This window comes from Mesoplodon bidens, assembly GCF_964165515.1.
Source record: "Mesoplodon bidens genome assembly, chromosome: 2".
Taxonomy (NCBI): Eukaryota; Metazoa; Chordata; class Mammalia; order Artiodactyla; family Ziphiidae; genus Mesoplodon; species Mesoplodon bidens.
This window is the reverse complement of record NC_138177.1, coordinates 160,329,581-160,346,080: the sequence shown is the minus strand read 5'-3', so window position 1 is coordinate 160,346,080 and position 16,500 is coordinate 160,329,581. Positions and strand designations below refer to the sequence as shown.

Sequence of the window (16,500 nt, the reverse complement as noted above, 5' to 3'; positions counted from 1 at the left end):
TTGGGATGAGCAGCCCTGCCACACTACACTGGAATGTCGTGACACTCAAATGTGAGGGTAGATTTGAAAGCATTTTATGAAATGTGAAGAACTGTGCAAAGTAGAATATTACTGTGTGTGTCTCTTCCCTCCATGAATCTATAAATTCTTTTAGGACATGTCCCCTATAGAATCTGGAGCTATGCTTTGTGAAAAATCTCTTGAGCAGAATTGCTACCCTCCCTGCATCCCTCCCTCTGCTCCACTAGCCCCTCACTGTCTGACTTGACATTCCCTGCAGCCACCAGCTCCATCTCTCCATCTCTAATCCGTGCGGCACCACGCTGCCAGATCAGCTTCCTAAACTGCAACTCGGATCACACTATTTCCCAGCTCAAAACACTCACGCGTCTCTGTTACCTCTGGGAGCAAATTGAAACGCAAGGTGAAACCTAATTTCTCCTCCCTTCCTCCACACCCATCACCTCGTTCAGCAAATGGTACCCCTATCCACCCAGTTGTGCAAGTCAAAAACTTCAAGTCGTCCTTGATTTCTCCCTTTCCTTCAACCCCTCCATTCAATCCTTCAAGAAGTCTTTTTGGTTCTACCGACAAAATACCTCCCGGCCCCTTCACATCTCTCTATGTCCACTTTCGCTACCCCGGCTCCATCCCACCCTCATCTTTCTCTCAAGATGCTGCAATAATGTCCTATTTGTCTAAGCGCTTCCATTCTTAACCCCTATTGTTCATCCTCTCCTCAGGGTCCTGAGTGATAGTTCAAATGATGGATCAGATGAAGTCACCTTCAAATGGTTTCCTATGACATTTAGAATAAAATCCAAAATGCTTATCATGGTCTCAAGGCCCTATATGACCTGGTCCATGCCCTTCTCTTTTCAAAATTTATTATGTGATATTTGGTGCATAGAAAAGAATATATGGCACATATACAGACGTGAATCATCATAATAAAATGGACACCTTAAGTGGAGCCCAGCACTCAACCTAAGGGTTAGAACGTCATTGACAGGTTTGTCATCTGCCTGCTCCTTCCCTGCCCTGTCCCTCAGCTCCCCTCGGTGAAAACCAGTCTCTTGAATTTTGTGTTTTTATTTTCTTGCTTAGTTAAAAAATAATTCTATCACATATGCCTACATATATCTCTAAACAATATAAATTTTTCTTGGTTTTAATCTTTCTAGAAATAGTATCCTACCACTTTTGACGTTCAATACTATGTTTCTAAGTCATCCATGTGTGTGGAGCTATAGTTCCTTAATTGTCACTGCTGTGTGATGAACCCTCCTGAGACTACACCAGGATTTTTCTCATTTCTTGGTAACACGTATGAGAGCGTCTCTGGGGTTGCTTACTCTGGGTCATAGGATGTGTGAATATTTAATTTCACAAGGCAGTGCCAGGTGGTTTTCAAACCCAGCCTAGCTCTTCGGCTTCATGTCCTTCTCCTCTCTCTTTATGCTCCCGACCCGCTGGCTGGCCAGCTTTCTAGTCCTGCCACCTGCCAAGTTCCCTGCCTGAGCGCTCCTCTGCCCTGGCCGTTGCCTCTGCTGGGAACGCCCACCCAGCTCTGCACAGAGCTGGCGTTTCCCACCATGGGCGCCACAGTTCAAGTTTAGGAGGCCTCTTCCCTCACTCTGCTTCCTAAAACAGCAACCCTCCCCACCCCCGTCACACCCTTTTATATTGTGCCATGTGTAACGCCTATCGCTCACAGAAGTGATCTTGTTTATTTATTGTCACCAGCCAGGGAACTCCCGTAGAGCAGGCGCTTGGCCTGTCTTGTTCCCACTGTATTCCTAGCACCTAGAATAGTTCACGGCAGTAAATATTTGATAAGTCCCATTACTAGGTAAGATCCCAACCCGCCATTGCTGGCTTAGTCCCTGATATCCCCTGCGCACATTGGGGGCTCCAGTTCATTGTGCTGCCTTGAACACACCCATACTTTCCTGCTTCCTTCTGCTCAGAGGGTCCCATCCAGGCTGTCCACATCCTTTCCTTTTGAAGCGCATTCTGAGATGTGTCCCTGGAGCCTGTATCCTGCTGGGACGGGCCCACTGGGCAGGAGACTGTCTCCCATGTGGCACTTGCTGGCTCCCACCACCCTGTCTGAGCCCCGTAGCGTATGGGTGCCCTGGGGACAGAAGATCCATCTGTCTCATTTCCGTCCCTGCCCCAGTCACAAGGGGCTGCTGGGAAGTGCCTGTGGAGCTACACGTGAGTCTGTTCTTCCACATCAGCTTCTCGGGTTGGTGTAAACGCCTGCCTGTTTCTGAGGGGGCGTGCTGTGCAGCCTGGCTTGAAGAAGCAGGCTGCTTTCTCTCTCCAGCTTCCGAGGTCTCATGCCCCCTAGTGCTGTCCTGAGTCCTCTGAGACTGAGGACAGTGACAAGAAGGGACAGAAGGCAGAAAGGCCGGATCTCGGTTGACCTCGTTACCTGGTAGCCCTGGGAATTGTTCTGGATCCCAAACTGTGGCACGCCAGGGTCCGCACACGTGGTCAGCGTGGGGTCTGGATTGCAAAACAAAGAAACAGACCACGGTCACGGAAGCTTTCATCGCCCCTGCTCACTCTGAGAAACAGATGCAGGATAGAGGATGGAGTCACGCCCTGACTTCCCTGCCCTTGGGAATCTCCCCCCGGAGTCATGCCCCGGCTGACGATGATTCCCGGCAGCACATGAGCTCTGGCTACTTCACCTTCTGTTCTAAGTAGCTTAGAGGAGTGCTCACCCCTTTTTGCAGATGAGACCGATGAAGACCGGGAAGAAAATTCATCATCTCGGGACCCAAAGAAGGATGCCCACCAGCTGGGACACTCTGCTCCCGGTCACCTCTCACCTATACAGCTGGGCTGGGTGCCACTCCACGTCCCATCTGACTGGCAGAACCTCCGTGGAGAGCCCACCAGCACCCAAGGGGGCTGGCAGGAGAAGAAGACAGAAGACCTGTAGGAGAAGCCTCGGTCCTCTCTCCTGCCATGGGCCGGGATGCCAGGATCTCCGCAGAACACAGCTGGGAAGACGAGGGAGAAGGGCAGGTCCAAGTTGCTTTCTAGAACTCAGTCTGCTCGCCCCCCTTAACCCCCACCCAGCCTTTGGTCCTTGTACTGCTTTCCTCTTGGTTCCACTTGAACTCTGGCTGTGGGGCAGCCCTGGGTCAATGATTACACCTGCCTCAGCGCTGCTGTGTGTTTCCTCTCCTTTCCACATTCAAATGCTTATTAATAACCATATCCATGTAATAGAGTAACATTACAGGAAGTCTAGAACATGGAGAAAAAATAAACTATCATCGTACTGCCCAAAACATTTTGTTCATTTTTGTGCTCATTCCCTTCTAGTGTTTGCTCAGTTGTATGGAAACTTGTGCGTGGCTGCAAACCTGATGTCCAGGTGCTGTCACCCTTGCTTTGTTCACTTGATATTCTGTACACATTTCCTGTGTTTAGGACATCATTATCACTTATTGGCTACGTAAATTCGCAATGAGATGGTGTAACATGATTATCCTAACCCTCACATTAGGCATTTTCTATTATTATAAAGTTACTTATGGCTTTTCTTTAACTTGTATTATTTTCTTAGGGGAATTCTCTAGGAGTGAACTTACTATCCTTAAGGGTTTGAGTGTGTTCGCAGCTCTTGATGCGTATTGCCAAATGCCTTTCCATGGACTGTGTATTTACCCTGCAGTGAGCAGCATCTGAGTGTGCCCGTTTCATTTGGATCAGCAGAGAGCATCTTTAAAAATTGACTGTGGGGGCTTCCCTGGTGGCGCAGTGGTTGAGAGTCCGCCTGCCGATGCAGGGGACACGGGTTCATGCCCCGGTCCGGGAGGATCCCACATGCTGTGGAGCGGCTGGGCCCGTGAGCCATGGCCGCTGAGCCTGCGCGTCCGGAGCCTGTGCTCCGCAACGGGAGAGGCCACAACAGTGAGAGGACCGTGAACCACAAAAAAAAAAAAAAAAATTGACTGTGGAAGGCCAAGTTCCCCAAGACATCACTTCAAGCGTGAGGAACCTTCTTTATGCTATGGTGTGTGTGTGTGTCTTTACATAGAGTCATGAGGTTCACAGTCAGATGTGAAATCAAATGGAAGCCTGGCCCTGGAAGCTGCGGAGTCTGGACGGAGCAATCAGAAGTCAGTTAAAGGCCGAGCCAATTGGAAGTCACCACACCCAGGAAGAGGCAACTCAAAGAATAAGAAATACGAGTGGATGACAAAGAGCAGCTCAGTTTGGCTAAGAAGCAATGTGATGGCAATGAAAACAATGAGATATTTGTTTAAACTCCTCAGGCTGGTAAATATTAAGAATATTGGCAAAATCAACTGTTAGTGAGGGTGTGAGTCAAGAAATCTTCTCATCAACTGCTGGTGGGAGTGTAAACTGGGACACCATTTCTAGAAGACAGTTTGGCAACATGCGTCAAAATGTATAGTGTGCACACCAATTGGCCCAGCATCCTCACTCCTAGGACTTCAACACAAGCATAAAGAAATGCTACTTTCGAGGCTATATATTGCAGAACTGCTTCTAACATGATTAGATTGGAGAAACCCAACTTCATCACCAGTAGGAGAAGATTAAACCAGTTGTGGCATATATAACAAGGGAATTCTTTAAAGCCATTAAAAAGGATGATGTATAGATTAGTATGTATTGATAGAGCAAGGGTCTGATGGCCTGTGAATGAATACAAGTTGTGAAGAGCATGGTTCAATACCATTTATATAGAAAATTGCATACATACTGCTATACATGCAAAAACGCATAGTGATTGTGTGGAAGTATGACAAGCCTAACTATGGCTATCTTTGGGAAGGAGGGTTCAGTGAGAGTTCATTCTTCTTTGTATTTTTGGATATAGTACAGTTTTGGGTTTTTTTTAAAACAATAACCATAATTCATTGTTAAAAAGCAATTCAGCTATTTCTCAAGACAAAAAGCAAGGTTTCTGAGTCCAGACTCAACCTGGAGTCTTGCTCCCTTCCTAATGTTTCCCTGGAGGAATACGAAAGTCTAAGGGGTTAACCACACACCACATGCTGCCTTTCCTGTGTCCACTTTTACTGGCCCTTGTCTCTGCTGAAATTTCCCAAACTGAAGTAAATTTTCAGAGGTCTCCAAACAGTGTCATGTGTAGCTGATAGCTTTCTGCAGCATTAGACAAATGCCAAGTAGAAAGGAAAAACAGGTCCTACTGTTTGTCCAAGTTCCAGAGCCAGATTATGGAGTAAGGCAAGAATAAGTGACCTGGAACCTGCTTCTCTGGGGGACTCGGTAAGAAATGAGCCCTGGCATGGACCTGAGGCTCTCTGAGACACAATCGGGCCAGGTAGATCAGAAATAACTCTCTCACCACAAAATCACAAGGGCCCCAGCGTCTCTTCTGTGCAGGGTATTTTCCTTGAAGACAGGCATGTTTCTAGCACTGCCCCGCTTGCCTGTCTATCACCCCAACTTTGGGCTCTAGCGCATCCAGTTAACGACCTTTCAGGTTAAGAAACACCTCCCTTATCTCTGGCTTAATTTCCTTCCACTGTGACTCCACACAGTGAGAGGGGCCAGGGCTCAATTAAGATAGTCTCATATCCTTCCTTTAAAATCCCTTTCTTCTTTAATAGTGTCTTTTTTTTTTTTTTTTTTCTTTTCGGTACGCGGGCCTCTCACTGCTGTGGCATCTCCCGTTGTGGAGCACAGGCTCCGGACGCGCAGGCTCAGCGGCCATGGCTCACGGGCCTAGCCGCTCCGCGGCATGTGGGATCCTCCCGGACCGGGGCACGAACCTGTGTCCCCTGCATCGGCAGGCGGACTCTCAACCACTGCGCCACCAGGGAAGCCCTTTAATAGTGTCTTCGACAAAGCTCCTCCCTGATTTTGGGCCGGGGACCTCCATTCTAGGCCTCCTAGTAGCAGAGCTCTAGAAGCAGACCAGCAGAGGAGGGAAGAGGATGGAGCCAGCAGATGGGACGCCTCGGAGGCCCCCATGAGCGACTTACGGAAACACTGAGGCAGCTCTCCAGTCCAGGATCCGTTTCCCTCGCAGGTGAGCACTGCAGGCAGGGAGAGCTGGTACCCCTCCAGGCAGGCATACGTCACGCTTGAGCCCCACATGAAGTCGGACCCCACCACTTTCCCGTTGGGGATGAGCTGAGGCGGTTTGCACATGATAGCTGGGGGAGACCAAAGCAGGTTGAGTGCTGGGGCTGCCGGGGGAAACCAGGCCCTGGTGGCCGCTGGCATGGATGTCACTGGCTCCCTGTGCCGGCCGGGAGTCTGGGCTAAGTGTCAGGAAGCAGGAACGCCCCCTCTTCCTTTGGGAGCTTGGGCTTTTTGCACCTTACGACACCCCACTCCTCTCTGCACGGCCCTGCCCTCAATGTTCAAGGCCCAGGACCTTCCCACTCCCTCGCTGCAGATGTTCAGGGACCACTCCTCACCTTGCACACCCCCCGATAAGATGTTAGGGCTGTGCCTCATCACACCCTCCCTTCTAGATGTCCAAGACTTTTGTACCTTCTTTGTCCCTGTGTCCACATCTGAAGTCCCCAGACACACCTTTGCAGACCGGCTTGGTGCCGTTCCACGTCCGGTCCTTGGTGCAGCTCAGCACGGACACCCTATGTGACTCCATCATGTAGCCAGGGATGCACTGGTAGGTCACAGTTTTGTTGTACCTGAAGTCACTGCCCAGCCGGAGGCCATTGGCTGGAATCCCAGGGTCGCCACAGTTTATGACTGGGATGAGGAGATAGAGCATTGTTCATTCTGAGCACAGACCCCCCCCCTCTCCCCAGCACCCCAACGCCATCCCTATCACTCCCTGCACGTGTCTGGGAAGGAAAGCTGTCAGGGTAGGGATGTCCTGTCCCCTCCCCGGTTCCTAGTTGGGCACCATCCATTCTACGTCCCCGCAGCCAAGTCTGCTTGCAAAGGCTGTCCTACATCTCCCATCCTTGCCCGCACCATCCTTACACACCCCAGCAACTTGGGCTGGGAAACCCATCTTTTTCATTTAAAGCCCACACCTCTAAGAGGAAGTATCCAGAGGGCTCGCTTCATAAATGAGGCTGGGGTCCAAGGAGAGGGATGTTTCCAGGTTGAAGAGCTTAAGATGTGTTGACGGACCACATAAGACGATTTGTCGCTGGAAAGGGCATCTTAGTGCCTGCTCTTCTGCCCAGGAGACCTCTGTGGGTCCAGTGGCCTAGGAGGAGGGTCTTGTGACCGATGCAGTGGTCATACCGATGTTACGGTATCAAGTGAGGGTGGGGTTTGGTGAGCTCTGGCCTCAGAACAAAAGTGAACTTGACAGGGGATTTCAAATGCAGCCTGAAATCACAGCTAGGATTTTGAAAGGGAGAATGTTGTCAGATTCCCTTATCTTATCACTTCCTTCCATCTGGGCCCCACAGTGATTTGCTTTTCAAGGAAAAGGGTCTGGAGCTGCCCTTAAGAGAAGCAAGAAAGGGGAGCCAGGCTGGGGTGGGGATGGGTCCAAGGGAGAGAAGGAACTAACAAAGATGGTAGATGGCAGCAGCTTTAAGGTGGAAAGAGAATCAGGCTGAGCACTGGGGGTTTTCCCTAAAAGAGAAAAAGAAAGCCCAAGGAACTGGCTAGAGTCTGAGAGATAGCAAATAATTATATATTCTCAACCTCTTTGAGCTTCAGTTGTCTCATACATAAAGTAGAGCTAATAGTATCTACTTCATGGGGTTGTGGTGAGAATCAAAAGATGTGATGCATGTGAAACAAAGCACTTAGCTCAGTGGCTGTCACATACTATGTGCCCAGTAAGTGGAGGCTATTTGTATGATTCTCATTCAGGGTCAAGTCCCACCATGTCAGCCAGCCTTCCCAGTCTCCTCCAGACAACCTTCTTCTTTGGCACGGAGAAGCCCGATTGCCTTGGCCACCATTTGCCATGGAGCCCAGAGGTTCTCACCTATGCACTCCGGGTCGCTGCCTGTCCAGGTGCCATTGACCGAGCAGTGCCGGCTGAGCAGGCCTGTGGCGTAGTAGCCTTCCCGACACTCATAGACGATGGAGCTGGAGAAAACCAGGCCATCGCTGAACATGACTCGGGCATTGCTTGGAGTCCCGGGGTTCCCACAAGAGATCACTAGGAAGCCGAAAGGACACATTATTCATCAGAACAAGAGCAGGCATCCTCTGGGGGGCTGGGCCCTGCCCAGAGTGAAGACCTCGTGCTATGTAAGGACCCTGTGGATTGAAATGCCTCTTGGGATGCTTTCATGTCAGATCATCTCCCCCTTAGAAGGGGAGGAGAGACCTGTAGGGATTTTTTATGATTTCTAAAAATTAAAGACTATATCTGTTTTATTATCACACCTAAAATTTTAAACAATTCCTTAATATCACCAAATATCCAATCAGTGCTTAGTGTTTCTGTCTATCTCTTTTTTACAGTTGATTTGTTTGACTCACGATCCAAATAAAGTCCACACATGACATTTGGTTGGCATGTCTCTAAGACTCTGAATCCAGAGATTACTGGATTACCCTCTCCTACAATTTATCTGTTACACGAATCAGGGCATTTATCCGGTAGAATCTCCCACTTTCTGGATTTTACTAACTGCACCAATGAGGCATTGTTCAGCATCTTCCTCTGTCCCCTGTAGTTACTGTAGTCAAGTTCTACTTTTTGGCAAAGGTACTTTTCAAAGGTTTTGTGTTTTTCTTATCACATCAGGAGGCACAGAATGTCTGGTTGTTTCCTTGTTAGTGATGTTGAGGCTGACCAGTGGGTCGGGTCTGCCTGCCTCATCTGGCATTATAAAGTTCCTATTAGTTGTCACTTAATGGTTTTACCAGAAATTAAATATTGTCGACCAGATTCGTTATTTCATTAGGGGATAGAAATGGTGACATTCTAATTCTATAATTCTTTCTGCTTTAGCTGGTGTTTAAGAACTTGTCCATCATCAAATATTTGCTTACCCAGAAATAGAGTTCATATAGGACGGCTGGATTAATGCTTGATTTCTTTTTTTTTCCTTTTTTTTTTTTTTTTGCGGTACGTGGGCCTCTCACTGTTGCGGCCTCTCCCGCTGCAGAGCACAGGCTCCGGACGCGCAGGCTCAGCGGCCATGGCTCACGGGCCCAGCCGCTCCGCAGCATGCGGGATCTTCCCAGACCGGGGCACGAACCCGTGTCCCCCGCATCGGCAGGCGGGCCCCCAACCACCGCGCCACCAGGGAAGCCCTGATTTCTTTTTTTTTTAAATCAGACGTGAGAACAATGAGTTGGTTCCCTAGCAAGTTCCAAAGGACAATATTTGAATTCACAGATTTGAGTTTATTTGCTATGTTTCCATCTGTTGCCACTTATATTCTTATGGACGCTCAAATTATCCCATCTTTGACTAGTGGGAGCCCCTTCAAGTTGGCTCCTGAGTTCCTTTGACATGACCCACTTGTGTTTGGTAGATTCCTTGTTGTAATAAGATTTTCCATGTTCATCTTGCATATATCCTGTCCCAGTCCTGGAATCAGCCATTTCTCTAAAGAGCTCTGCTTCCTTTGAATGGGCAATGGATTTAAAAACTACAATCTGGGCATTAAGGGTACTCATTGCTACTGAGCTGGTCATTGATTCTAGACTTTTAGTCTGGGAAAATAACTTTTCAAATTGAAAATACATTATGACTTTATGCTGATATTGCCAAGCCAAGTTTAGAATTGAGTTTTTCCTTAAATTTTTGATTTTTTTTTTTTTTTTGCGGTACGCGGGCCTCTCATTGTTGTGGCCTCTCCCGTTGCGGAGCACAGGCTCCGGACGCGCAGGCTCAGCGGCCATGGCTCATGGGCCTAGCCGCTCTGCGGCATGTGGGATCTTCCCGGACCGGGGCACGAACCCGTGTCCCCTGCATCGGCCGGCGGACTCTCAACAACTGCGCCACCAGGGAAGCCCGAAATTTTTGATGTTTATATATCCCTTTTATGTTGAAAATCTTGGTTCTTAATGACAATAAATAATTTTAACTTGTTTTATCCATATATATTATGGTATTATATACATAATAGTTTCAGAATAGTAATACCAGTTTTATTACTAGCAATATGATTGCAAAAAACAGTTTAAGATTTCATTGTAGTTCTTTGTCCTTAGGATATATGTACCATAGTCAGATTTCATTTTTTCAAGTCAATTGAAATAATTCTCTGGGTTATTAAATCACCAACTTGATACATAGTTAAGTTCATTTGTTTCCATTTTGATTTGATATTCGGAGAGTACTTGTTTCTAATCTTTCATTTAATTTTATTTTATAAGTATGTACAACATTTACATAGTCCCAGAGTCAGATCTACAAAATGATTCCTATGTAATTAGCACAACAGATAGGCCCTATCATCCATCCACTCAACAAGTATTTGTGCTGCCTAGGTGCTGGATATGCAGTGGTGACCAAGCCATGTCCCCTGCCCTTGAGGAGCCCAGTCTATCTTAAGAACCTACCTATAAACAGATGAATTAAAATATGATGTAATAAGTGCTACACTTGAAGGAAAAAAAGCACTAAAAAGAGAGCAGTTTATTGGGGCTGGAGATAAGAATTTGAGTAGAGCCTTAAAAGATAAGTGGGAGCTTGTCAAGGGAAGTCACAAAGAGCTGTGTACATGTTACACATACACTCACTCAACAAATATTTGCTTCCAGGTCCAAACTCTCAGCTGCCCACTTTCTGTTCCCTGAACACTCCTGACATTGATGGCTGACTCCATCCTGGGACCTGAGTGGCAAGAAAGGGAACCTGGGTCACAGTGGATATTTGAGAATATACTAAAGTCTCCCCCTGCCAAAACACTCTCTCAGTACCACAGACCTCTCTTACTATGCCTAGGAAATCCTATAAAAACTAACTTTGCACCCCCAGAAAGACAGGACTTTGGACAGACAAGTGGGCGAAGGCACTGACTCCATTTCTATCACTGATGTCCCCTGATCATGGGCCAGAGCATCTCCCCTTGCTCTTCAGGACTATGCCACAATCTTAATTTCATGCAGCCCATTCTCTAACCACTGCCTTTTATTTCTTTAGCTCGCTCCCTCTGGAATTCGTTCTCTGGTGATTGGGACCTATTAATCCACGGATCCTACCACCTTTACACAGCCTCTTACTCCACTCATAAGCCCGTCCCCTCCTTACCCAGCTTAGATGCTAAGGTTTATCATAATCACTGCTTTGTGTATACCCTCATCTTCCTTGCCACTTTCTTTCAATGTCTTAGTTGCCTAATAAAACCCCAACCCTACACCTAATGCTTCACCTACCCTGTGCCTGAAACTATGTAGCTAAATGTGTTTGAACAAAAACCCAGACCGATGCTGACTACTGTCACGTTATGTTAATGGCTCTGACCTTAATGAGCCCTCGGTGCTGCCTGGCGATTATACATTTCCCTATTCCATTCCCACTCCTCCCTTGCTAGATGATGATTTCATATTGCGTCCTTCCTCTTCCAACACCTCAGCCAATCTCCCTCTTACTGTTAAGCTGCTTCCTAACTAGGAGAGTGCTATGCAGGTTGTATTTTAGAGAGGGGGGAGGAGAGACAGAGAGAGAGAGAGAGAGGGAGAGACAGAGAGAGAGGGAGAGAGGGAGGGAGAAATTTGGGGAGCAGGTACAAAAAGTGGGACTTTAGGGAGAGAGGTTTTAAAAAAGAGTTTTGGTTTTTTTTCCAGAAATTTAGGAGTGCGTGGAGAAATATATTTTCCCTACTGGGCATACCTCAGGAACCATCATTCAGAGCTTATATTACTTTTAAAGGATTTTTAAAAGCTGGATCTGTATTTCGTTTGGCACTTTGGATGCTATTTAAACACAGTGTTTTCCCTTAAACTGTAAGCTCCAAGAGGGCAAAGTGGGTCTGTCTCCATCACCATTGTGTCTCTAGCCTATACTACAGTATTTGGCACACAGTTGTTGAATGAAACTGTATGGAAATAAATGCACAAATGTGCTTAACTTAGTTTATCCTGGTGTCTTCCCTTCTTAGGTAAGTGGGGAATATGTTTGCCTTTGGATTACTAATGACATGAACATGAACTCTCTGTTGATGCCCGCTATTCACCATGCCAAGGGTTCAAATGGGGCCCTGGATTTTATCTGTGTATGTGAGGGCAGGCACTAGGGAGTAGGAAAATGGGGGAAGATCCTGGGGCCGGCAGAGGGGAGAAGCAGAATGGTCACATACATTACCTCCACACTCAGGCTGCGTGCCGCTCCACGAGCCGTTGGCTTGACAAGTTCGCTCTGATGATCCCCGGAGTACGTGGCCAGCTTCACAGCTGAAGCGCATCAGGCTGCCTGGGGCAAAGCTATCTCCCAAACGGATGCCACGGGCTGGGATGCCAGGGTCACCACAGATTCCCATGCTGGTTCCTATGGACCAGAACCAAAAACCCCGTTGTTTTTAGCATGGCAGGACAGGGAGTGGAGAACTTGGAGAGAGAAAGATGCTGGGCTGATGCTAAGGAAGGGCAGTGGGCCCTGAGAATGAGGGCAGTGAAACTGACCGTGTGTCTAGCCTGAGTCACCAGGACAGGCTCCTGCCTTAGTGCAGTCACCAGGACAGGCTCCTGCCTTAGTGATGTGGAATGCACCTCCTCGTGAATCCACATGTGTAGGCATCGATAGTAACATCTTGACCACAAGGGGCTTAAGCCATGTGTACCCCACCATTCACTGTTAATGTATCTTCCTCTCAGTTTTGGGATTATTTCCTTTTCCAGTCTAGTCTCAGAATATGAGAATACTATATAACCCCATGTTCCCCATTCTGCTCCTTACCATGGAAGGGGTATTCATTCAGCCTTCAACTCAAACACTTGAAAAAAGAAAGCCTATCACACTTGGCCAGGTTTTCTTATCTTTTGACGTTTTCCAGGATGTGGCTCATGCAACAGGCAGTACAGGGTCCCCTTGAAGGCAGCCCTGATGGTGAGTTGCTCTCTCTCCCTCACTGGCTAGCTGGCCTCAGCTGAAGCCAGCACTATTAAACAACAGGCCTGAGGGTGGACTCCCAGATCCTGGGCATTATCGGACAGAACAGTCCCCACTGCAGTGTTTGGCCTCTGTTTCAACGATATAAGGAAGTCTGGGACAGAATACTGTACCATGGGGGCAGGTGGCAACTGTTGACTCTTTACTGAAGAGGTACATCAGCAAGATGATGACACTGCAGAGGTAGGCAATGAACTTTCTGAAGTGTGTCTCAAATGCCAGAAATCTCTGCATGTCCTTTATGGCCCAGGGACTTATGACTTCTATTATGCACCATCTGGGTGCACTGACTGTACAGAATGAGGTTTGAAAATCTGACCCTGGAACTCCTGAATGTGTATCTTTTAAGACTGACAGGAGATGATGTTGCAAAAGATGATATCTGTATCACTGGTGGAATTATATCCCACTCACTAGTACAGATCTAGTGTTACTTCCTAATCACCTATTTTTCCACCTTCACTTTCTTATCTAAGGTATTTAAGATTCATTCATTCCTCAGCCTTAGTATTTATGGAATCCCTTCTACTCCTGTCCTCAGAGGTCTCCAGGAAAGCTCTGCCCATGATACTCTTCTCCTAAGTGTCTGTCATCCTTGAGGAAGTCAACAGGAGAAGTAAGATTGCAAACTATTCTTCAGAATATTCAGGATTGGGGATCAAACAGCTTAACGCAACATATCCCCTAATAAGTGAGGTCCATGTCTTCTGAAGGTTCTTTTCTGCTTCTTACTTTTTCATGTTCCCAAGGTGTCAGCTTGTTTCTAGTCTCCCCTTGACCTTTGATGTGGCCAAGGAAGAGTCCCTTCTTCCACATGCAGAACCAGGACTTAGGTAGTCACAAAATTATGAAATCTCAGGGTTGAAAAGGTTTTAGAGGTTTTCTAGCTTAGTTATCTATAAGAATTGTTTCTGTAATATTTCCAGTATGACATTTCACAGCCTTTGCAAAAACAACTTCAGAGAAGGACAATTACAGTTTGGGAGAAAAGACTTTGGATTCTGTGCTTTTGGGCCAGGAGACACACTGTGTGGTTGGGTTACATATGCTAATGGGTTGGAGATGCTGAAGCCTTTCTTTCTGATTTTTTCCTCCCCTACGTTGTACTTCCTTTTCCCATGGAGAACAAAGATCCCCAAATACATAAAACAGACCTTAAGAACACCATTAGTCCCATGTCCTAGAGAAACGTCTAGAGGGAGGACTTTATGCAAAAGGGACTGTTCACCAAAGAGACTGGGGCAAATGCATGCTTGGATGGGCATTTGGATGCGAAATGCATGCTTTTCTTCTGTGGAATACTTCTTCCTCCTGGAACTTGCTCTGTGGGCAACTCTGGAGGCCTCAATATACATGATCCTTGTCCCCATGCCAGCCTCCCCAGGACACTTCCAATACAAGTCCAAACAGACAGGAGCCTGGGGCCCAGCTGATAGGCTAAAGGAGTCCCAGTGGCTCATACACAGTCCTGCCAGTTCATGAACTGGGTGATTAATGAGATTAATGAGGGTGAGAGGCCAAAGTCTTGGGTGTTAACAGAGTGACGTGTCTGGGCTTGTCCCGGGCAGCCCACAACCCTTTGAAACAGTGGCCAGTGCTTTGGGAATTTCTTTCTTAGGAGCCCTAACTAATATCTGGTGGGTATTCTGGCAGTTCCCTAAATTTTGGAAGACAGGCTCATCTGGGAACTTCAAACTGCAAGAGCAGCTGCACATCTTGTGGGTGAAGTCCCACTTTGAGGAGAAGGCTTCTATATTAGGAGGAGGTCAGGATTCTTACCTCTAGAGGGCATCTGGCATGGGAAGGCTTAGGGGTTAATTTCAGTGCCATGGTAGGTCCCCTGAGGAACGTCAAGCTACATGAACAGCTACCCTCTTGTGGGCAACATCCCATGTGGCATCCCTTCTTGGGGCCAGGCAGGCTCACCCCAAAGAAAAGAAAGCTGTGGGGTGCTAACTTTTTTGCTTAGTAGTTTCTTCATTGGTGGGACAATTCAATTTCAAATATTTTGTTCTTTTATGACATTACAGATGAATATCTGGAAATATGGACACGGGAGCTTTGGCAGTTCCCTACATGTGCTACATGTGCTGTGTTGATAACATCTCTCCGTGACCCCATAGAGATTAACAGGAAAACAAACTCATTCATAGGAAACGTCTGGGGGCTGGTGTGTTAGTGCTAAAGGGAAGAACTGTATTCACTGGGCAGTCAGGACACAGGACAAACGGGAGAGGTGGTGATACAGAAAGGGAAGCAGGCTGAGGCCCAGGAGTCCCAAACAGGGAAGAAGAGAACACAGGAGGGGGTTTGGACCTGGGCTGAACAACAGGAAGGCTTGGACTATTCCTGGGACCTCATGGTAATAAGGTCTGGACAGGACTCTGGCCATAGGGTGACCTCACAAACTGCGTCTTCACTAGTTTTGCAATCTCTTGGCTGTATGGGCTTGGCCAGTGCTGACTAAGGGCATGAAGCTGGGCTCAGACCACCAAGGGCTGAAGTCCAGTTGGGACCTCTGATAGCTGTGCTCTCTGCCTGGGAGGGATGCGATGAGGGTTCAGAAGGTCTGCTTCCCTCCCGTCCATCTGTCACACTCACACCCTCGGGAGCTCGCTCGCCTCCCAGCCAGGTGTTCCTTTGGACCCCCTTCTCCCACACCAGAGCCCATACCTGAGCAGTGGGGGAGGGAGCCAGTCCAGTGTCCATCCAGCCCACACATTCGGGTGGCATTTCCCACTAGAGTCCGCTTGCTGGTGCAGCTGTAATGCACGACCGCCCCCGCAGTATAGTTGTCCCCGGACATCTGGGAATGGGGCGGGGAGCCCGGATGGCCACAGGACACCACTGTGGGGAAGGGCAAACATGTCAGCAACTCTGCACCAGGATGGATCATCATCACAGGACACATGCTAGGCTTTTTTCACGGCGACAGGCAGAGCAGAAGAGAAGCTGGGTTATCTACTGAAGCAAACTTCCTGCTGGCACACCCACTCAGCATCAGCAGACAATGCCTACCCACCTCGCTGTCCAGTTTCTGTATCTGTGAACTGCAGAGCGATACCTGTTGTTTTAAGAGCTGAATGAGATAATACATGTGAAACTGCTCAGCACATAGTAGGGACACAGTAATATCCGTTTCTTCTCTTTCTTGCCTCTTGTGCTCACCTCTCCCTATTTCCTCACTGCTGTAGGACATACCAAGAGGTCTCTGGCAGAAAGGTGGTACATATAGTATACGTATAACTACATATAAGTCAGACAGAGAAAGACAAATGTCATATGATACCGCTTATATGTGGAATCTTAAAAAATGGTATAAATGAACCTATTTACAAAACAGAAATTGGGTCACAGATGTAGAAAACAAACTTATGGTTACCAAGGGGGAAAGGAGGGGATAAACTGGGAGACTGGGATTGATATATACACAGCACTCTATATAAAATCGATAACTAATA

At 47.6% G+C, this 16,500-nt stretch overlaps 1 protein-coding gene across 1 annotated transcript in view; it reads right to left on the bottom strand.

Annotated features, from left to right (window-relative positions):
* The window catches only part of CSMD2 (CUB and Sushi multiple domains 2), a 675,416-nt gene that overhangs the window by 16,163 nt on the left and 642,753 nt on the right, over positions 1 to 16,500 (bottom strand). Inside the window, 7 exon segments of the mRNA XM_081223918.1 lie at positions 2,441 to 2,514; positions 2,844 to 3,017; positions 6,006 to 6,179; positions 6,565 to 6,744; positions 7,952 to 8,128; positions 12,236 to 12,418; positions 15,713 to 15,886. Of these exon segments, the coding sequence (XP_081080044.1) occupies positions 2,441 to 2,514; positions 2,844 to 3,017; positions 6,006 to 6,179; positions 6,565 to 6,744; positions 7,952 to 8,128; positions 12,236 to 12,418; positions 15,713 to 15,886 (1,136 nt within the window).